The 24,290-nt window shown below is 36.3% G+C and overlaps 1 protein-coding gene across 2 annotated transcripts in view; it reads left to right on the top strand.

Moving 5' to 3' along the window:
* Positions 1-24,290, top strand: part of LOC140441012 (cationic amino acid transporter 2-like) — a 109,209-nt gene that overhangs the window by 49,263 nt on the left and 35,656 nt on the right. For both annotated transcript variants that reach the window (XM_072531403.1, XM_072531402.1), the window contains exons 3-4: positions 6,342-6,470; positions 14,500-14,655. In XM_072531403.1, coding sequence (XP_072387504.1) covers positions 6,342-6,470; positions 14,500-14,655 — 285 coding nt within the window. The remainder of the gene's footprint in view (positions 1-6,341; positions 6,471-14,499; positions 14,656-24,290) is intronic.

Below are 24,290 nucleotides of genomic sequence, written 5' to 3'. Positions count from 1 at the left end.
GCATTTGATGAGCTTGTGATGATATTACAGCATCATTGAGAGTTTGATCCCAATGAGCGTCATTTTCTAGCAATTGCAATCGTTGGCAGGCTTTCTGTATGATCCACACAAATCATCATCAACACTTCGTAAATGTTGGAATGATGTTTTGCCACGTACATTGACTAATAGCAGTCGTAAATAAAAACCTCTGTGGAATATACATCTGGGTATCCTGGAACTGGTTTTCCTTGTTTCCGTCGTAAATCTCCTTGAGGATTGCTTCCAAGTATAATATTTTGGCATTTCAGAATATGACAATGTTTGAGCAAAAGCATAGTTTTGGCATATCTCAGAAAAACTGGTTAATGTAGGAGATCTAGGTGGTGGCTGAGCAGCTCTTTGTACTGCGTTCTATGGTGTAAAATATACTCTTTGTCCATTTTCTAAATGCACAGCTAAATGAACAACAGTAGGGTGTCTCTCATAAATAGTTAAATAGGAATTTCATTAGAAAAAACGGAAAACCATCCTGAGACTTCAAGGAACATTTTAAAAAAAAATTGTTAAGATCGGTCCATGCGTTGTTGAGTTATGCGCTTACCAACACATTTTGCGATTTATTTTTATATTATAGATTATTTAATGTTTACTTTGAATTTGACAGGTCTGTCATAAGTAAACAACGTATTCTTTGTTAATACGCAACAGGTTGCGCCAGGAGCAAAGTCGAGGCGAAAAAGGAGAGCAGTCGATTATGTTTGTATATATTATATTTTTCTAAAACTGTTTATAGTTCTTCGGAAACAAAGAAATGTTCATAAAGAACAATGAACATTAAGCTTGTTTTATTTTCTCATTGACCAAGAAGATCGTCAGTTCTTGTCCTACCTATTCATCTCTGTCCCTATGTAGTCTTGTACTACCTTTTTGCTCTTCGGAAAGATCTCATTTCGATATCTCGAATTCTAAAGTTACCTTACCTTACTTTATTCTTCTTCTTCTTAAAGTCCCATCTCCTATCGGAGGTTGGATATCATAACGGCTATGGTCACTTTGTTAGCTGCTGCTCTGAAAAGTTGTAGTGAACTACAGTTAAACCATTCTCTAAGGTTTTTCAGCCAGGAGATGCGTCTTCTTCCTATGCTTCTTCTTCCTATGCTTCTTCTTCCTTGGATCCTTCCTTGCATAATAATTCTCAGCAGTTCATATTTTTCTCCTCTGGTTATGTGACCCAAATATTCTAGTTTTCTTCTTTTTATGCTGTTCATAATTTCTAACTCCTTATTTAGACGTCGTAGTACCTCAGCATTGGTAATCCTTTGAACCCACTGAATTTTTAATATTCTTCTGTAACACCACATTTCGAACGCTTCTATTTTCCTTATGTGTTGTTTCTTCAATGTCCAAGCTTCCATTCCGTATAGTAAGATAGAAAATATGTAACATCTTAGAGCCCTCAATCTGAGATGCAACTGAAGGTCTCTGTTGGTAAGCATTGTCTTCATTTTCACAAATGCTTGCCTTGCAGTTTCAATTCGGACTTTGATTTCTCTGCTTTGGTCATTTTTGTCATCAACCCAGGTTCCCAGATATTTATATGTCTCTACTTTTTCTATTTGGGTTTGCTCTAACATTAATCCTTCATTTCCATGTTGCGTTTTTGAGACAATCATGAATTTAGTTTTTCTCTTATTTATTTTTAGTCCGTATCTAATGCAATAATCGTTAATTCTATTTACCAATTCTTGTAGCGATTCCAGGGTGTCTGCCATTATAACGGTGTCATCAGCGAATCTTATGTTATTTACTATTCTTCCGTTTACAGAGATTCCATCACCCAGATCCGCTATCGCTTCCTGGAATATGGCTTCACTGTACACGTTAAACAGTAATGGTGACAGAACACAGCCCTGTCTTACTCCTCTCTTTATATCTATATTTTCGGACTTTTGTTCTTCTATCTTTATATTGGCCTTTTGATTCCAATACAGATTGATAATGATTCGTAAGTCTCGTCTGTCCATATCTTTGTTTCTCAGTACTTCTATTAGTTTTTCATGTTGGACCCTGTCGAATGCCTTCTCGAAGTCGATGAAACAGGAATAAATATCTAGGTTCATATCTAAGCATCTTTGAGAGAGGACATTAAAAGCAAACAATGCCTCTCTCGTTCCCAGTCCCTTGCGGAACCCAAACTGAGTATCATCCATATCATCTTCTAGTTTTCTATATAATCTTCCATGAATCACCTTTAGAAATATTTTGAGGGTATGGCTTATTAGTGATATTGTCCTTACTTTATTATCCAGCTTCAATATGTAGATGGCCCTTTGTATTTCAGTGAACTTTGGATTATCAGTTGATCATGAGCAAAAGAAATATTTATTTGTTTATATTGCTTGATTTGCATATTTATGTACGTATATTCGTAATTTGAATAGTTGTGTAGTTGTAATAATAGAAGCGACTAACAAGTGATGACAAAATTGTATATGCAAGAATTCCCCGTTGACGTACAACACTGTAACTTTCGCTACAAGTCCGATAAATCGATTGCCAAAAATTACGCACAAATAATTTTGCAGCATCTGTTGGTGTGTCAATAAGTGGGTCGACGACCCACAAAACGAATATTTTGGAAGAGTGAATATTGAAACGAACAAAGTATTATGGTTTAATTGGTACAAGGCTAACAGGTGGACATTAAATAATAATTGTTTTGCTACAATATTTTGCACGGATAATTTATCTCAATATTAGTGTTAAACAGAATTGGTCATGCTGAGAATAAAATGGATTCTAATGAGGTGCTTTTTTATTTAATTACAAGCATACATATATACAATCAGTTTCATAAAAAACGGTCGATTTGATTTTAACTAAATTTTTTATTTATGGTCCAATTTTGATAATTTTTTGGAAGAGTCTAAGGACAATGATGCTAATTATTTCAAATCATCAAGATTTCCATATCACGCTGCAATTGTGCGCGTTATACGCGGCAAAATAAGATTGTTTCTATCATCAAAATTTCACACAAACGATGGTAAAATAAATCTTTTTATTCATTCTCAAAATAATTTTCAACATTAAAGATTGTATTAAAGCTTTAGATCTTGTAGTAGGAGATAATAATATAGAAATTTACAGCAAGAGAATTAAATACCTGTCTAATATAGGAAGAAACAAGCAAAGCCTTAGAAAAACTGGAACGAATGAACGAAAATCTGGAAAATGTAAGACTTCTGCTGCTGATAAAAGGTTTACTGTTTGGACCTCCTTAAAAAATTGACATTTACCCGCGATCAGTAACGCAGTTAGATTTTATCTAACATATTTTATTTTTCCTATACAGTGGAACCTCGATTATCCGTCTCTCTATTAACCGTCACCTCTGTTAACCGTCAGCGTTCATACATAAGTTATATTCACTACATAAGTAAAAATTTTGTCCTAAATTCATTTTGTTTGAGCATTGCGATCAGCCAAACGAAATTCGGTGAAATATACACGTGCAGTTATGCCACCACCACATTATTTTATGTAAATAATTTTTGTTCTTATTAAGGGCTCTGGATTAAATTTTAATGTAAATAGGTAGTAATAAATGATACCGTGCTTTTAGAGTTCTATTTTTAGAATCTCAAGCCGAAAATAAAAACCCACAGCACAATAATTATTACAGTCAATATCTGTGTGTCACCATAATTCAGTTTGATTCAAATTCGAACATTGATTGTGTCACTTAGTCCTTTGATTCATTAAGTTTTGAAAAATGGAGCCTTCCACATCTGGAGCATCAAAAAGAAAACGTGTTTTTTTGTCAATTAAAAAAAAAACAGAAATTATTGCATAACGAAAGAGAGGTGTTTCTGCTATCGTATTGAGCAAAAAGTATAATGTTCCGAGAACAACAATCTTAAAGAAAAATGCTGAAGGAATTAAAAAGTATGGCTGGGGTGGCGATGTTGATGATTGCAACTCACAAAGATTTGCATAAAGAAGCTAGAGAAGCTGCATCCCACATACAACAATTCATCGAGTGGAATTCTCGACAAGAAGAAACAAATAAGGTAGATTTGATGATTTTACGTCGATTAAGAAATTCAGCCGTTGCAAAATGTGAAGTAACAATAAAACAAACAAAGATTTCGGAATATTTTAAATCAAATTAAATTTTTTTTAATGTTCTTTTAACCGTCTTTTCGATTATCCGTCATACCCTTGGTCCGGTGCCCTGACGGATAATCGAGGTTCCACTGTATTACTTTTCTTTCCCGTCCCGAATTTTGGTAGATGGCCAGTTATGACTTTTATATAATCAAATGTGAGTAAGGTCTTAAAAAAATTTTCAGTGAAGAAAGTTTTCAATGAAGTGGTCCTTATTATACATCTTCTGTTACCAAAATTGTTTATTAATTCCACGGATAAAAAATCAACAATTGAGCGGTGCTAGTTATATCGTTGCTTTCGTCAAGTGCTAGTGCAAATTGTGAAGAATTATCTTTAAATGTATTAAAGATATTAGTTAATATATTGATATAAACAAAAAATTAAGAAACCTGATCGACTTCTCAACCCAGAATATCTACCAAGAGATAAAAAATAAAGTTAATGAAGCAGCTTATGAAGCACTCATAAGGCAAAATCCAAAGGAACAAAAAGAAAACAGAGAGATAAAAATCTTAAAATTAAAAGTGAAACTGGAACAAACCATGAAGTGGAGATATCCAGGAGTGGCTAGTATACCTGTTGAATACAAAGCACGTGGTGTTCATGTGTATTAAGGTATAAAAAATTGCTTATTACAAGCTTAAACTTTTATTTTAAGAAGATCTTTTCGGAATTAAATCGTTCCATCATCAGTTAAATAAAAAGTTGTTAAAAAACATTGTATGGCCACTTAAAAAAACTTTCGAAGGACATCCGTATTAAAATATAATCCTCATGGTTTTATCAAGGTAAATGCAATAGACTTAACTTATTGATTATTAAAAAACTGAAGATGGGGGCATCTTACATGACCCCCTGTAGCTGGTGAAGTTTTTTCGACTTACATTACCTCTGATCTGTTCTGGAGTCTTGGGCTAACTGGCTAATTATAGCAAATTTATAGCAAAAAATTGCTATTGATTTTACTACACACAAAACACAATTCTTCACTAAAAACTGCCTATTCACAAACTTAAGCACAATGACTTTTGCTCCTACTACATCATTCCACTTGACATTGATGGGTACTAACTGATTTTTCATACCATCTTTATATCAGTTAGCCCAAGACTCCAGAACAGATCAGAGGTAATGTAAGTCGAAAAAACTTCACCAGCTACAGGGGGTCAAGTAAGATGCCCCCATTTTCAGTTTTTTAATAATCAATAAGTTAAGTCTATTGCATTTACCTTGATAAAACCATAAGGATTATATTTTAATACGGATGTCCTTCGAAAGTTTATTTAAGTGGCCATACAATGTTTTTTAACAACTTTTTATTTAACTGATGATGGAATGATTTAATTCCGAAAAGATCTTCTTAAAATAAAAGTTTAAGCTTGTAATAAGCAATTTTTTTTATACCTTAATACACACGAACACCACGTGCTTTGTAGATAAAAATCTATTTAGTAACAACTAAAGAAAAAAATGTTTCCTGGGAAAGTAAATGTAGAGAAGAGCTCAACAAATATATAGGGTCAGCAAGCTCAAGAGAAGCATAGAAAACGGGAAAAACCGGAGAAAAAATAGCAAAGAAGTGAGTAGAATAGATTTGATAGAAGAAAGATCTTGGATCGAACATTACCCACAACTTCTGACTGAAACAAGACTGCAATTCACTAACACCATTACAAGAACATATAAAGTGTAATACGATGAAGACGATAAAATAACAGTACAGAAAGTTGAAGATGGAATACGAAATCTAAAAAATCGAAAAGCATGCGGACCATAAGGTATACCAAACGAATCCCTACCTTGGTATATGTAATAAAACATTAATAACCTTTGGTATGTAATAAATACGCTTATAGATTCTTTACAAATCAGTGCAAATAGTATTATAATTATTAAATAAAGAAATAATCACAAGTTCCCTTTTCATTAAATTTGCGGTTTTCCTCATTAATTTTTCTTTTCTTTGATATATTATACATTTTTAAAATTAATATATTAGTAACTATCACACTTAAAACTAGAAGGAACCACGTACGAAACAAATATATAACCGAGAAAATACAGCGTTCAAGGACTGGGGAAGACCGAGCTAATGTCAATTGTATAGTACCGCGAGAAGAATGGAGCAAAAATGAACTACATAATGTATATTTAAGGGTTTATTAACGTTTTATTTTCTATTTCAGGTTTGTGCTATGCCGAATTTGCCGCCAGAGTTCCAAAAGCAGGTTCTGCCTATATATACAGTTACGTCAGTGTAGGAGAATTTGTGGCGTTTGTTATTGGATGGAATCTAATTTTAGAATATATTATTGGTAAGTTACATTATAATAATTAATTTACAGACATCACAAAATCTTTATCATCATCATCATCAACGTGGTGCTACAGCCATTAGAGGGCCTCGACCTTCTCAAGCTTTCTACGCCATTCTGTTCTGTCCTTTGCTTGCATTTTTCAGTTGCCGACTCCGATCTTCTCCTCATCTTGTGTTACCCCATCCATCCACCTCAGCTTTGGTCTACCCCGGCTTCTCTTTCCCACGGGTTGCGCTGTTAGAATCTTTTTTATCATATTCGATTCAGGGGCCCGGGCTACATGTCCTGCCCACTGCAGGCGGTTTCGCTTAATTATAGTGGTAATATCTTTACCACCAAACGTATGCTTGTAGATATTCTGCAGTTCAAAGTTATATCTACGCCTCCATATTCTGTTCTCACAGACCGCTCCGAATATCTTGCGTAGCACCTTTCTTTCAAAAATGGATAGAGCGGATTCATCTGTTTTCGTTAGCGTCCATGCCTCTGATCCATATGTGAGAACGGGGACTATCAGTATTTTATACAGCCTTATACGAGTTTTTTGAGACAGACTTTTGTTAGCTAAGTACTTTGATAGACCATGATAACACCTGTTTGCAATTATTATTCGCCTTTTTATTTCCTCAGATGTGTTATTATTGGGGTTAACCGATGTCCCTAGATATATGAACTCTTTGACTGCTTCGAAGTTTTGGTCATTGATAATTAAATTTGTGTCAACATTTCCAGCTCTTGTGTTTGTGTTAGTCGCCATGAATTTGGTTCTATTTTGATTTATCTGTAACCCCATTCGTTCTGCTGCTGCTACTAGCTCGGTTAAGATTTCCACAGGTCTCGCCCTAGTTCTTGTTATAATGTCCACGTCGTCTGCATATGCTAGAATTTGGACTGATCTATTAAATATTGTTCTCCTGCTATCTAAATTAGCGTCTCGTACAACTTTTTCCAAGGGGACATTAAAAAGCTGACACGCCAGCGCATCTCCATGCCTTAACCCCCTATGTATTTGAAATGGGGTTGACGCGTCGTTTTGAATTTTTACTGCTGATAGCATCTTCGCCATTGTCACTTTTATCAAACATATGAGTTTTTTTCGAATTCCTAACTCATTCATAGAGTTGTAAAGACTTGGTCTTAAGACACTGTCATATGCCGCTTTAAAATCGACAAAAATATGATACATATCTATGTTAAACTCTTGCGCTTTTTCGAGGATCTGTCGTAGTGTAAAGATCTGGTTAATGGTTAAACTTCCACGCCTGAATCCTGCCTGATATTCTCCTAGAAATATTTCAGTATAAGGCTTTAATCTCTCGTGCAAAATATTTGACAATATCTTGTATGCTGTAAAAAAAATCTTTATCACCATCACTTATTATATCGGAAATCCCCAGGAGTAGATCAAATAGCAAATAAGCTCTTAAAGTAGGGAGGTAATTACCTTATACAACAACTTCAACTTCTTACATATTAACTTAAATAGGGATAAGTCCCAGGAGTTGGCTGTAAATAATTTAATAATTTTAGGTATGGTTTAATCCATTTAAACTCACACTGTTTGGTTTTGAGGTCATTTTGCAAGTACTACAAAGGTCACTTAAGATGGACTGATTAGTCCGAAAACATTTTGTTCCCCTTTGAAAATCCCCTGTCACAAGCACAACACAGCTTACGACAAACGGTGATTAAGTAACATTACACAAAGATTACCATACTGCATTTTAAGCTGAATTACCTTCTTCTCACTGCCGTTTTTTTCAAAGCCTTATGAAAACGAATCTTATCCGCCCAGACTCTAAATTGCTTTCTTACGGCTGTCAACATCGAAGTACTGATGGCCAAACTCGCACTTCTACAATAAAAGTGTCCGTTTCTTAAGGCGCTCCATCTCAAAGTGACATCATCCTCAAAAATCATTATCTTGCCCGCATCAGCGGAAAGATCGTTGTTTATTTCCTGTTGTCTCTTTATTATAAACAGACTCCAAAATGTTTAGATTATTAATCTCAGAGACGAAAAAAGACTAACAATCTTTTTCGGTGATGATGATATACATCATCATCACCGGCTCTACGACTCTATGTGAGTCTTGGCCGCGTTTACTATTTACCTCCATTGTTGTCGGTCCTGAGCAGCTATTTCCCATTGCTGTATTCCCATTTTGCGTATATCAATGGCTAGTGCGCCCTTCCATCTCTTTCTTGGGCGACCAACTGACCTTCTGCCATTGGGCCTTTCCCAGAATGTAGCGTTCAGGAGTCTTTCGTTACTCGATCTTAGTACGTGGCTCGCCCATCTTATTCGGTTTGCTTTAATGTAGCGTATTATGTTTTCATCTCCATATACTGTCTGGAGTTCATCATTGTGTCTTCTTCTCCATTCTCCTGTTGTCTCTTCTCTGCAAGGTCCATAAATAGTTCGCAGTATCTTTCTTTCCAGTACCAGTCATTTTGTCGTTTCCCGCTGGTTCAGAGTCCATGTTTCGCTTCCATACGTTATTGTGGGACGAATTATTGTCTTGTACACTCTTATTTTTGCTGGTATTGAGAGTATTTTTGATTTAAGTACGGTCATTTATTAGTAATATGCCCTGTTTCCTGCAATGATCCTGACTGCCACGTCCTTTTCATATTTATTTTCAGATGTTATGATCGCTCCCAGGTACTTGAATTCTTTGACGATTTTAAAGTTGTATTCATTGGTTGTTACGTTTTGTCTAACTCTTGGTCTTGGGTTCTTCGTAACCACCATGTACTTGGTCTTGTCCTCGTTCATCTTCAGACCAACTTTCTTGGCTCTGTTTTCGAATAGGGTGAAAACTTCTTTTGCATCTCCGGTGGATTGTGTAATTGTGTCCACGTCATCCGCAAACGCTAATAGTATTTTTGATCCTTAGGCGGCAAATCCGTTTGTCAGTTGTGGTTGAGCTTTCCTTACCGCATGTTCCATTGCAAAATTAAATAGCAGGGGGCGAGAGGATCTCCTAAGCCTGGTCTAAGCCCGATGTCAATGAGGAATTTCTCCGACGTGGTGCTGCCAATTCGTAATCCTATTTCTACCATGGTCTCCCACAATGCTTCTCTGCTAACAGAATCGTAAGCTTGTTTAAAGTCCACGAAGATTTGTTGTACATCGCGGTTGAATTCCAAGTTTTTTTCCAAAACCTCGCTTAAGACGAATATCTGGTCTATGGTCGACCTTCCCGGTCTGAATCCGCTTTGGTAGTCGCCTATTATTTCCTCTGCGTATGGAGTTAGACTTCTAGACAGTATTATGGATATAATTTTGTACGTTGTATTGATTAACGATATTCCTCTATAGTAACGACATATTTGTTTGATCCCTTCTAGTGGATGGGTACTATATTGTTTTCATGCCAGTGTTTCGGTATTTCTTCTCTTTCCCAGACTTCTCTTATAAGATGATATATCTCAAGGAGGAGCTTTTCTTCCCCTTTTTTTAGTAGTTGCTCAAAATAATTTCTCCATTGGCGGCTTATCTCCTCGTCTGTCAGCAATTGTCTTGCATCGTCTTTTATAAATCTTGGGCTGTTGGTCGTGTTGCCCTTCATTGTTTTTAGGTCCTTATAAAACTGTCTAGACTGACCTTACTCTGATTGAGTCCTTACTCTGTTGTAGTTTTAACTGTTCTCATCTGTAGGGCGTGTTAGTAACTCTAGCCTCTTGATTGCTTTCTGATGCAAGCTTTGTTTGCACTCATGGTCAAACCACTGGTTTTTCTTCTTGTTATTCCTTTCTTTTCCTATAGTTTCCGCTGCGGCACTTTCTATGGCGTTTGTTATATTTTGCCATTTCTTGTCTATGGTCAATTCTGGCGTTGATGTTTCTTCTTCTTCCAGTGTCTGCAATTTGTTTTGGATCAGTGCCTGATATTGGCGTTCACTATGGCGCTATCGAGCCTAGAAATGTCCCATCTGTTTCCTTGTTGGCATTGCTTTGGCTGTCTCGTCTTTAGCCTTGTTCACATTTTTGTTCTAACCAGGAAGTGGCCAGAGTCATTTTCTGCTCCCCTCAGACTGTGTACGCTGATGATATTGCTAGAATGTCTTCCATCGATAAGCACATGGTATATTTGGTTTCGTGTGATTCTATCATTTGACACCCAGGTTACTTTATGTACATCTTTTCTTTGGAATTGTGTAGTTTTTACTACCATATTTTTGGCAATAGCGAATTCTGCCAGTCTTGATCCGTTATCATTAGTATTACCATGTAAGCTATGTGTGCCGATCACTGCTCTAAGATGGTCCTCTTTACCTAGTTTGACATTGAAGTCTCTCAGTATGATTTTGACGTCGTATCTGGGTGCCGTTGTGTACTGTTGTTCTAAAATTTCATAAAATTCCTCCTTGTCGTCTTCATTTGCTTCTTCCGTTGGTGTGTGGATTGAGAGGAGGGTTAGGTTAAACCATTTTCCTTTGAGTCTTAGAGAGCACATGCGCTTGTTGATTGGTTTAAAATCAATTATGGTAGATGATGATGATATACGGATAAAAAATATATAATAGAAAACTAAGTCTGAAGGTTCATTTTTATCGTATTCTTACGAGTAATCAAGAACCCGGTCAACTTCCAGAAAAATTAATGAAATTATACTAATTTTTAGTGAAAATTATTCGTTGCAAAACCCTATGTAATATTGCTTTGACATCATTTTATTATAAAATGATTAGAAAAAAAGTTAAGGCAGAAAAGAAAATTTGTTTAAAAATTTTTAGTTATTTTTATTAATAACTTTTTATTTTCCATATTACCATAAAAAGTAATAAGAATAAATGTGTACACAATTTAATTTCCTACAAATAATGTTAAATACAATTTTCTGTAGGGTTGCTAGTTTACGAGATACAGCGCGAAAACCCTTTGCACTCCTTATTCCAAGATGGCGACTATTTAAGAACCCGGCCAACTTTGGAGCGCTGTAAAATCCAGAGACATTATTGAAATTAAACAAATTTGTAGTGAAAATGATTCTATAAAAAACCCTCTATGATATTGCTTTGATTTTATTTTATTGTAACATTACCAGAAAAAAAAGTTGTAAGGCCGAAAAGAAAATTTGTTCCAAAATTAGTTCTTTTTGTGTATATTTTTTTTTATTTTCATATGGAAAAGACATAACACTGCTCTGTACAGACGACTGTAGACAGCATTCCAAAATAGTAGGTGAAGTCTTGGGAAGGAAAAGAGAGATCGAAGTAAGAGAAAAGGTCGTGGCATATTATCGTGCACGTTGCGTTTCCAGCACATAGCGTTTCCGAAAAATATAATTTAAATGGTTTTAAATATGAACAACGCATACTGTCCGGAACATTGCGTTTCAGACACTTAACGTTTCCGTTCAGTATATTCGAAAACAATATTTTACTGATGCCGACGGCTGCGTAACGAGTCGTAACCGGTTTGTAAGGATAATGTTAATTAGATACCCGTCGTTTTTCCCTTGTTGTTTATTTAGGTCTTTGTTTGATTTTGATACAGAGTATTTAAAAAAATAATTTTCGAGGCTATTTTGTCATTTATGCATGTGTTTTTATTGCTTTGTGACAATTAATCACGGAAGTGATAAACAATTATTAGGAATTTAATAATAATAGGTTTAACAATTATTTTAGAATGAATAGGATTCAGTTTAAATATGTTTTAAATTTAATTTCACCTTCAGTTAAAAAACAAAATACTACATTTAACGAAGCCATACATATCAAACCAAAAAGTATTTTTAAAAAGAAGAGGTATCACTTCCGTACAAAAGTCCTAATTGTTTATCACTTCCGTGATTAATTGTCACAAAGCAATAAAAACACATGCATAAATGACAAAATAGCCTCGAAAATTATTTTTTTAAATACTCTGTATCAAAATCAAACAAATTGCGTAACAGTGTGCGTTGTTCATATTTAAAACCATTTAAATTATATTTTTCGGAAACTAAACGCTACGTGCTGCAAACGCAACGTGCATGATAATATGCCACGACCTAAATAGTTCCGAGCGGCACCGGTGGGGTATATATTCGTTAGGCACGTTTTAATGTTCATGTTTGTCTTATAAACTTTGAAACCACTAGAGTGTTAACGTCATTGTAAATATAATTTAATTGAATATAAATTATTTATAATAATTTATTAAAATGTGTTGTTATTGGTAATCATTGAATTACTTTTCAAGATAAAATTGTAAAACAAACATGTTGATGATAGGTATTAGATGAATTTAATGAGATTTATCGATCTTACCTACTAACTGATTTGTGAAAATATTTATCTAACAACAATATAAATAATCTGTCTGTTATTAAACTGTGTTATTATTTACACGAGAATGGTATATTTATATGTTGTAGTAGTTTTATAATATTTGTAGTTTTATAGAGTGATTCACGAAAAAAAAAACGGATTTATCAAGTTACTGATTTTATTCTTCAGACTATTTATTTATTAACGGATATACCATTTACAAGCAATTGACCATCTTGCACGATGGTTTGTAGAGCAACTGGATAAGTATGAAATAAAAACTTACCACTTATATATTTGGAACCTACGTTACTCTAAAAAGTAAGGCTTCCAGAAATCTGGTAGGGTGTGTAGCCTTATAGGAGTTCGAAAAATCTGACCGGTTAATAACTACACTGGTGCGCGGACTCAAGGATCCCAAAGGAACCGCCCAAAGCTCGAATATGGCGCACACTACCAATCGGATACACCCTGCACAATTTGCAATTACTATTCGTGAGAATATCGTATCAGTAAAAGCAGTTTCCACAAGAGTTATACTTGCAAAATTACAACTAAACACCCGTTACTCCATAAAGATCATTCAAGTCTATGCACCAACATCAAGTCACGCTGACGAAGAAATAGTTCTATGATGACTTGTACACAGCTGTTTCAGAAGACCAAGAACATTTTACGGTAATATGTGGCGACTTTAATGCCAAAATAGGAATAAGCACTGACCCAGCTGAAAATGCCCTCGGAAATTTTGGCACACCAGGTAGAAACGAAAGGGGCGAAATACTCTTAAATTTCCTATTAGAAAACAATCTATATTTAATGAATAGCTTCTTCTATAAGAAGATCCATAGAAGATGGACTTGGAAGAGCCCCGATGGTAAGACAAAAAATGAGATCGACTTCATCATCACTGACAAAAAACATATAGTCAAAGATAATTTTCGGTTGCAAGCGATCATAGAATGGTCCGAGCAACTGTAGAAATCAATATTAAGCAAGAAAGACTAAAGATGATAAAAAGTAAAAAATTCAAACCTTGGATGCCCCCAACGAATGAACTTGACTTTGAAAAAAATAGCACCAGTAACTTACTTAGAAATACAACAAGAGAAGACGTAAATAACCTAAACGAAGAAGTAGTAGATACATTAACACAAGCTCGGGAAAAATTTGGCCCTAAACATAGAAAAGAACAAAAATTAGTAGAAAAACGAAACAAAAAATGGAAGATCGTAGAAAAACGCAAGCCACGGCGACAAATTCGCTTGTTGGATTTGCCGACACGTTAGATTTTAGAGGGTTAGATTTTGATTAGAAAGTAATAGAAAAAAGTGATCGGCCAATGAAGATATTAAAATTTTCAATATGGTGGTACTTAACATGTTAAATTCTCGTTTTGTATTCTTGATGAACTGTTTATCCCATAGTGTGCCGTTTATTTTGTAATAAATCTTCTTTTCTGTGATAATTTGCTGATTATTTCCTCCTTGGTGGTTTCTTTTCTAAGAGGTATTAGAAGTAAGTAAGAATTATTACATACAAGAAAACCACCAAATTTTACCATGGAAGTATGACATCATTTAAAACAAGTATTTCCAAGTCAGCTGAAATTCATTGCTTATGGACATCCTGTTGCCATTTAGTGGCTTCGTCACTAAATATTTTTTAAATAAAGTTAAATAAATTCGAAATTTTAATTCACATTTAAATTTTTATTTTTTACTCATGCTAATTTCTTAATTAAGGGGATTTGATCTTTTTCAGGTACTGCCAGTGTTGCTAGTGGCATGAGCAACTACATCGATGCTCTGATAGGTGGCCAAATCAAGGATACGCTACGAAGATGGATGCCCATGGATATTTCGTTCATGTCCCCGTATCCAGACTTTCTTTCTTTCATTTTTGTGATGGTGTTGACATGTAAGTTCATTTTTTACTACTGGATACTGATATTTCATCTTAAGACATTGATTTTTCATTATTAATAAAAATTTAAGTAGTCTAAAAGTACAAATATTGCAAATCAAACTTGGTACACATATTTCCATGTCTTTACAAAAAACACTTACGATAATCTACGAAATCAGATATAAAAAATAAATGGAAAAATTTAAGAAACTAAGAAGAAACACGTGTCTAATAGAACGTAAAAATATGGCAGACAAAAATTGATTAAATTGATATAAGGTTGAATGCTCGAATAAATGAACTTTGATAAAATGAAAGGCAGATATCGAACACAGTTTTATTAATTAAATCTTGCCCAAGTACTTTCGCTCCCTAGAGCATCTTCTGGGGCATTTCGTCAAGGCATTCTGGTAGGCAACAGGCGAGAGAATCTCTCTCTCTCTCTCTCTCCTGTTGCCTACCAGAATGTAGCTTCGACTTTTTAAATAATTTTAAACTGCTTGTCCTTGTTTAGTGTGGTGTTATGTTTAATTTTATGTTTATGAGATTCTACGATTGTTGGATAGCCCAAAATTGACGAAATGCCCCTGAAGATGCTCTAGTGAGCGAAATTACTTGGGCAATATTTAATTAATAAAACTGTGCTCGATATCTGCCTTTATTTTATCAAAGTTCAAAAATTGATTACACAAAATAAATATATATAGCGTTTTACCAATAAAACAAGCAGTTCTAATTAATATAAATATATTTATTTATAGGTTTACAGCACGATAATATCTTATCAACTAAAACTTAGCTATTATCAGCCCTACTTATATATACGAGGAATTCTACAAAAATTCGCACCTTAACTGGAGCCAAATATGGTGATATTGCAATTTGCTGCCCGTACCCCGCAGTAACAATTGTTTTCTGTAGGTTAATACCAAAAAACATGTTTTCAGGTGCGAGCCTAAAAGAAAAGGCAAATTTAAGTTTTTTCCAACAAAAACTGATTTGTTCGCTAAAGCTATTTCATTCTTCTAGCGATCTGCATCGAAAAACGAGTGAAAGATACCTCTATAGTTGGAGCACACGTACATATCAGGTACCAATCGCTTCGTCTTGATCTCCAGAATGAAACTCTGACCCTTTGAAGAGCCAAGAAACACCTGCTCAAAACGTGGCAAGCGGTTATTCAGTCACTAAAATCGACGTTTTTTTCATTTTTTCGCGATTTTACCCGAAAATAGATTAAAAGATACCTCTATAGTTGGAGCACACATACATATTAGGTACCAATCGCTTCGTCTTGGTCCCCAGAAGGAACTCTGACCCTTTGAAGAGCCAAGAAACACCTGCTCAAAGCGTGGCAAGCGGTTATTCAGTCACTAAAATCGACGTTTTTTTCATTTTTTCGCGATTTTACCCGAAAATAGATTAAAAGATACCTCTATAGTTGGAGCACACATACATATTAGGTACCAATCGCTTCGTCTTGGTCCCCAGAAGGAACTCTGACCCTTTGAAAAGCCAACAAACACCTGCTCAAAGCGTGGCAAGCGGTTATTCAGTCACTAAAATCGACGTTTTTTTCATTTTTTCGCGATTTTACCCGAAAATAGATTAAAAGATACCTCTATAGTTGGAGCACACATACATATTAGGTACCAATCGCTTCGTCTTGGTCCCCAGAAGGAACTCTGACCCTTTGAAAAGCCAACAAACACCTGCTCAAAGCGTGGCAAGCGGTTATTCAGTCACTAAAATCGACGTTTTTTTCATTTTTTCGCGATTTTACCCGAAAATAGATTAAAAGATACCTCTATAGTTGGAGCACACATACATATTAGGTACCAATCGCTTCGTCTTGGTCCCCAGAAGGAACTCTGACCCTTTGAAGAGCCAAGAAACACCTGCTCAAAGCGTGGCAAGCGGTTATTCAGTCACTAAAATCGACGTTTTTTTCATTTTTTCGCGATTTTACCCGAAAATAGATTAAAAGATACCTCTATAGTTGGAGCACACATACATATTAGGTACCAATCGCTTCGTCTTGGTCCCCAGAAGGAACTCTGACCCTTTGAAAAGCCAACAAACACCTGCTCAAAGCGTGGCAAGCGGTTATTCAGTCACTAAAATCGACGTTTTTTTCATTTTTTCGCGATTTTACCCGAAAATAGATTAAAAGATACCTCTATAGTTGGAGCACACATACATATTAGGTACCAATCGCTTCGTCTTGGTCCCCAGAAGGAACTCTGACCCTTTGAAAAGCCAACAAACACCTGCTCAAAGCGTGGCAAGCGGTTATTCAGTCACTAAAATCGACGTTTTTTTCATTTTTTCGCGATTTTACCCGAAAATAGATTAAAAGATACCTCTATAGTTGGAGCACACATACATATTAGGTACCAATCGCTTCGTCTTGGTCCCCAGAAGGAACTCTGACCCTTTGAAAAGCCAACAAACACCTGCTCAAAGCGTGGCAAGCGGTTATTCAGTCACTAAAATCGACGTTTTTTTCATTTTTTCGCGATTTTACCCGAAAATAGATTAAAAGATACCTCTATAGTTGGAGCACACATACATATTAGGTACCAATCGCTTCGTCTTGGTCCCCAGAAGGAACTCTGACCCTTTGAAGAGCCAAGAAACACCTGCTCAAAGCGTGGCAAGCGGTTATTCAGTCACTAAAATCGACGTTTTTTTCATTTTTTCGCGATTTTACCCGAAAATAGATTAAAAGATACCTCTATAGTTGGAGCACACATACATATTAGGTACCAATCGCTTCGTCTTGGTCCCCAGAAGGAACTCTGACCCTTTGAAAAGCCAACAAACACCTGCTCAAAGCGTGGCAAGCGGTTATTCAGTCACTAAAATCGACGTTTTTTTCATTTTTTCGCGATTTTACCCGAAAATAGATTAAAAGATACCTCTATAGTTGGAGCACACGTACATATCAGGTACCAATCGCTTCGTCTTGATCTCCAGAATGAAACTCTGACCCTTTGAAGAGCCAAGAAACACCTGCTCAAAACGTGGCAAGCGGTTATTCAGTCACTAAAATCGACGTTTTTTTCATTTTTTCGCGATTTTACCCGAAAATAGATTAAAAGATACCTCTATAGTTGGAGCACACATACATATTAGGTACCAATCGCTTCGTCTTGGTCCCCAGAAGGAACTCTGACCCTTTGAAGAGCCAAGAAACACCTGCTCAAAGCGTGGCAAGCGGTTATTCAGTCACTAAAATCGACGTTTTTTTCATTTTTTCGCGATTTTACCCGAAAATAGATTAAAAGATACCTCTATAGTTGGAGCACACGTACATATCAGGTACCAATCGCTTCGTCTTGATCTCCAGAATGAAACTCTGACCCTTTGAAGAGCCAAGAAACACCTGCTCAAAACGTGGCAAGCGGTTATTCAGTCACTAAAATCGACGTTTTTTTCATTTTTTCGCGATTTTACCCGAAAATAGATTAAAAGATACCTCTATAGTTGGAGCACACATACATATTAGGTACCAATCGCTTCGTCTTGGTCCCCAGAAGGAACTCTGACCCTTTGAAGAGCCAAGAAACACCTGCTCAAAGCGTGGCAAGCGGTTATTCAGTCACTAAAATCGACGTTTTTTTCATTTTTTCGCGATTTTACCCGAAAATAGATTAAAAGATACCTCTATAGTTGGAGCACACATACATATTAGGTACCAATCGCTTCGTCTTGGTCCCCAGAAGGAACTCTGACCCTTTGAAAAGCCAACAAACACCTGCTCAAAGCGTGGCAAGCGGTTATTCAGTCACTAAAATCGACGTTTTTTTCATTTTTTCGCGATTTTACCCGAAAATAGATTAAAAGATACCTCTATAGTTGGAGCACACATACATATTAGGTACCAATCGCTTCGTCTTGGTCCCCAGAAGGAACTCTGACCCTTTGAAAAGCCAACAAACACCTGCTCAAAGCGTGGCAAGCGGTTATTCAGTCACTAAAATCGACGTTTTTTTCATTTTTTCGCGATTTTACCCGAAAATAGATTAAAAGATACCTCTATAGTTGGAGCACACATACATATTAGGTACCAATCGCTTCGTCTTGGTCCCCAGAAGGAACTCTGACCCTTTGAAGAGCCAAGAAACACCTGCTCAAAGCGTGGCAAGCGGTTATTCAGTCACTAAAATCGACGTTTTTTTCATTTTTTCGCGATTTTACCCGAAAATAGATTAAAAGATACCTCTATAGTTGGAGCACACATACATATTAGGTACCAATCGCTTCGTCTTGGTCCCCAGAAGGAACTCTGACCCTTTGAAAAGCCAACAAACACCTGCTCAAAGCGTGGCAAGCGGTTATTCAGTCACTAAAATCGACGTTTTTTTCATTTTTTCGCGATTTTACCCGAAAATAGATTAAAAGATACCTCTATAGTTGGAGCACACGTACATATCAGGTACCAATCGCTTCGTCTTGATCTCCAGAATGAAACTCTGACCCTTTGAAGAGCCAAGAAACACCTGCTCAAAACGTGGCAAGCGGTTATTCAGTCACTAAAATCGACGTTTTTTTCATTTTTTCGCGATTTTACCCGAAAATAGATTAAAAGATACCTCTATAGTTGGAGCACACATACATATTAGGTACCAATCGCTTCGTCTTGGTCCCCAGAAGGAACTCTGACCCTTTGAAGAGCCAAGAAACACCTGCTCAAAGCGTGGCAAGCGGTTATTCAGTCACTAAAATCGACGTTTTTTTCATTTTTTCGCGATTTTACCCGAAAATAGATTAAAAGATACCTCTATAGTTGGAGCACACATACATATTAGGTACCAATCGCTTCGTCTTGGTCCCCAGAAGGAACTCTGACCCTTTGAAGAGCCAAGAAACACCTGCTCAAAGCGTGGCAAGCGGTTATTCAGTCACTAAAATCGACGTTTTTTTCATTTTTTCGCGATTTTACCCGAAAATAGATTAAAAGATACCTCTATAGTTGGAGCACACATACATATTAGGTACCAATCGCTTCGTCTTGGTCCCCAGAAGGAACTCTGACCCTTTGAAAAGCCAACAAACACCTGCTCAAAGCGTGGCAAGCGGTTATTCAGTCACTAAAATCGACGTTTTTTTCATTTTTTCGCGATTTTACCCGAAAATAGATTAAAAGATACCTCTATAGTTGGAGCACACATACATATTAGGTACCAATCGCTTCGTCTTGGTCCCCAGAAGGAACTCTGACCCTTTGAAAAGCCAACAAACACCTGCTCAAAGCGTGGCAAGCGGTTATTCAGTCACTAAAATCGACGTTTTTTTCATTTTTTCGCGATTTTACCCGAAAATAGATTAAAAGATACCTCTATAGTTGGAGCACACATACATATTAGGTACCAATCGCTTCGTCTTGGTCCCCAGAAGGAACTCTGACCCTTTGAAGAGCCAAGAAACACCTGCTCAAAGCGTGGCAAGCGGTTATTCAGTCACTAAAATCGACGTTTTTTTCATTTTTTCGCGATTTTACCCGAAAATAGATTAAAAGATACCTCTATAGTTGGAGCACACATACATATTAGGTACCAATCGCTTCGTCTTGGTCCCCAGAAGGAACTCTGACCCTTTGAAAAGCCAACAAACACCTGCTCAAAGCGTGGCAAGCGGTTATTCAGTCACTAAAATCGACGTTTTTTTCATTTTTTCGCGATTTTACCCGAAAATAGATTAAAAGATACCTCTATAGTTGGAGCACACATACATATTAGGTACCAATCGCTTCGTCTTGGTCCCCAGAAGGAACTCTGACCCTTTGAAGAGCCAAGAAACACCTGCTCAAAGCGTGGCAAGCGGTTATTCAGTCACTAAAATCGACGTTTTTTTCATTTTTTCGCGATTTTACCCGAAAATAGATTAAAAGATACCTCTATAGTTGGAGCACACATACATATTAGGTACCAATCGCTTCGTCTTGGTCCCCAGAAGGAACTCTGACCCTTTGAAAAGCCAACAAACACCTGCTCAAAGCGTGGCAAGCGGTTATTCAGTCACTAAAATCGACGTTTTTTTCATTTTTTCGCGATTTTACCCGAAAATAGATTAAAAGATACCTCTATAGTTGGAGCACACATACATATTAGGTACCAATCGCTTCGTCTTGGTCCCCAGAAGGAACTCTGATCCTTTGAAAAGCCAACAAACACCTGCTCAAAGCGTGGCAAGCGGTTATTCAGTCACTAAAATCGACGTTTTTTTCATTTTTTCGCGATTTTACCCGAAAATAGATTAAAAGATACCTCTATAGTTGGAGCACACATACATATTAGGTACCAATCGCTTCGTCTTGGTCCCCAGAAGGAACTCTGACCCTTTGAAGAGCCAAGAAACACCTGCTCAAAGCGTGGCAAGCGGTTATTCAGTCACTAAAATCGACGTTTTTTTCATTTTTTCGCGATTTTACCCGAAAATAGATTAAAAGATACCTCTATAGTTGGAGCACACATACATATTAGGTACCAATCGCTTCGTCTTGGTCCCCAGAAGGAACTCTGACCCTTTGAAAAGCCAACAAACACCTGCTCAAAGCGTGGCAAGCGGTTATTCAGTCACTAAAATCGACGTTTTTTTCATTTTTTCGCGATTTTACCCGAAAATAGATTAAAAGATACCTCTATAGTTGGAGCACACATACATATTAGGTACCAATCGCTTCGTCTTGGTCCCCAGAAGGAACTCTGACCCTTTGAAGAGCCAAGAAACACCTGCTCAAAGCGTGGCAAGCGGTTATTCAGTCACTAAAATCGACGTTTTTTTCATGTTTTCGCGATTTTATCCGAAAATAGATTAAAAGAGACCTGTATAGTTGGAGCACACGTACATATCCGGTACCAATCGCTTTGTCTTGGTCCCCAAAAGGAACTCTAACCCTTTGAAGAACCAAGAAACACCTGCTCAAAGCGTGGCAAATATATAGATATAATATAGAAAGTTTGTTATAAAAAAAAGAAGAAAAAAAATTGAATCGTATTTTCTTACTTAAAACACGATAAATTAATATGTGAAGGTTTTCAGCTATATTACAATTTACTATCTATAATTTGATGACGGATCAGGCTACATACTGAGGATCAAGTCACCAGCTTCCGATAGGTAGATGAACTTCACTTACGGAAGTCATTTTAACTTGATTTTCCGGTAAAATCGCGAAAAAATGAAAAAAAAACGTCGATTTTAGGGACTGAATAACCGCTTGCCATGCTTTGAGCAGGTGTTTCTTGGTTCTTCAAATGGTCAGAATTCATTCTGGGGATCAAGACGAAGCGATTGGTACCTAATATGTATGTGTGCTCCAACTATCCAAGGTATCTTTTAATCTATTTTCGGATAAAATCGCGAAAAAATGAAAAAAACGTCGATTTTAGGGACTGAATAACCGTTTGCCACCCTTGAGCTTTTTTTTGGTTCTTCAAAGAGTCAGAGTTTATTCTGGGGACCAAGATGAAGCGATTGGTACCTAATATGTATGTGTGCTCCAACTATAGAGGTATCTTTTAATCTATTTTCGGGTAAAATCGCGAAAAAAAAACGTCGATTTTAGTGACTGTATAACCCATTGCCACGCTTTAAGCAGGTGTTTCTTGGCTCTTCAAAGGGTCAGAGTTCCTTCTGGAGACCAAGACGAAGCGATTGGTACCTGATATGTACGTGTGCTCTAAGTATAGAAGTCTCTTTCACTCGTTTTTCGAGGCAGATCGCTAGAAGAATGAAATAGCTTTAGCGAACAAATCATCAGTTTTTTGTTGGAAAAAACTTAAATTTGCCTTTTTTTTGAGGCTCGCACCTGAAAACATGTTTTTTGGTATCAACCTACAGAAAAAAAATTGTTACTGCGTGGTACGGGCAGCAAATTGCAATATCACCATATTTGGCTCCAGTTAAGGTGCGACTTTTTGTAGAATTCCTCATACAAGTTATTATGTACTAGAATATTCTGGAATATTCTACCTCTATTCACTTGCATTAGCGCCTCGATCTCCATCTCGGTCGATTCATCCGGAAGGTTCCCAAACACAGATCATTGTCGTCTCGAGATACAACCGTTATATGGGCTACGTCGAAATAAGCATGTTCGGTACATGTAAATTAAAAGACACACAGAATTAAATAATCTTCATCAATAATGATTTAACCGAATAAGAGCAGGAAACACAAATACAAGAAGAATAGCAAAAGAGGAAACACCAAAAGAAAAAGAGGTTAAAATGGGCCTCAGAAAACTTTCAGTGGATAAAAAAGGTCTAAGAAAAAGCAAACAAACGCTAGGAGCCATTTAAGACAAAACGGAAAAAGTGGATGTCTTAAGAAATTAGACTCGGTAATGGAAAAGGTTGTCGAAGTCTGCCAAAGCGAGGAGATGGTAATAATGAATACAAATTTTAAATTACCTAAAAGAAGACTTTATACTTGGAAATCACCTGTGGATTCAGAAGACAACATTGTTCGAAACCAGATAGATTACATTTTAATAAAATCTAGATATAAAAACGCTATAAAGTCTCTGAGAACATACCCCGAAGCTGACATAAATTCAGACCATAATCCATTAGTAGGCATAATGCAGATAAAATTGAAGAAGATCCAAAAACAAACAAATATACCACGGTTTGATGTCTCAAAGATAAAAGAAGAACCTATACGTCAGAGCTTAAAATAAGAAATAAATGAAAACTTAAAGAAAATCAAACAAGACGTGATAAAAACAACAGATGTTAATAACAAATGGAACATGGTACAAGAAACTTTAATAAAGGCAGAAAAAAAGCTACTGCAGACAAAACTAAGAAAAAAACAGAGATGGATGACTTCAGAAATCTTAGATCTAATGGAGGAAAGAAGGAAACATAAAGGCAGGAGTAAGGCAAAATACAAGGAACTACAGAGATTGATAGGAAAGAAAATAAAAGAGGCCAAATCCACCTGACTTGCTAATCAATGCAGTGAAATAGAGGCATATGCTAAACAGTATGATAGCTTTAACATGCATAAGAAAATAAAGGAAATGACAAATACACTGAGAAAAAAGAAAGATGCCCTTCTGAAAGACGCAAATGGAAAAATCATTATAGAAATTAAAGAGAAATTAAAAAAATGGAAGACATACATAACAGATCTGTTTGAGGATAATTGGCAAGAACCGGAAGAAATCGACAACGAAACGGGACCAGAGATCAGGAATAGAGGAAATCGAACAAGCAATACGAAACGCAAAAAACGGAAAAACTGTAGGTCCAGACTAAATACCTGCAGAACTACTGAAATGTCTAGACGATGAAACTCTACCTGTACTTCTAGACCTATTTAATGAAGTATATAAAACTGGAGAAGTCCCACAGGAATGGTTGGTGTCCACCTTTGTAGCAATACCAAAAACAGTATATGCCAAAGATTGTTCAGACTATAGGACAATATCACTAATAAGCCATACCCTCAAAATATTTCTAAAGGTGATTCATGGAAGATTATATAGAAAACTAGAAGATGATATGGATGATACTCAGTTTGAGTTCCGCAAGGGACTGGGAACGGGAGAGGCATTGTTTAATTTTAATGTCCTCTCTCAAAGATGCTTAGATATGAACCTAGATATTTATTCCTGTTTCATCGACTTCGAG

Source organism: Diabrotica undecimpunctata, chromosome 5, assembly GCF_040954645.1.
Source record: "Diabrotica undecimpunctata isolate CICGRU chromosome 5, icDiaUnde3, whole genome shotgun sequence".
Classification (NCBI taxonomy): Eukaryota; Metazoa; Arthropoda; class Insecta; order Coleoptera; family Chrysomelidae; genus Diabrotica; species Diabrotica undecimpunctata.
Note: the sequence above shows the minus strand (reverse complement) of the source record. Positions and strands in the feature narration are given on the sequence as shown.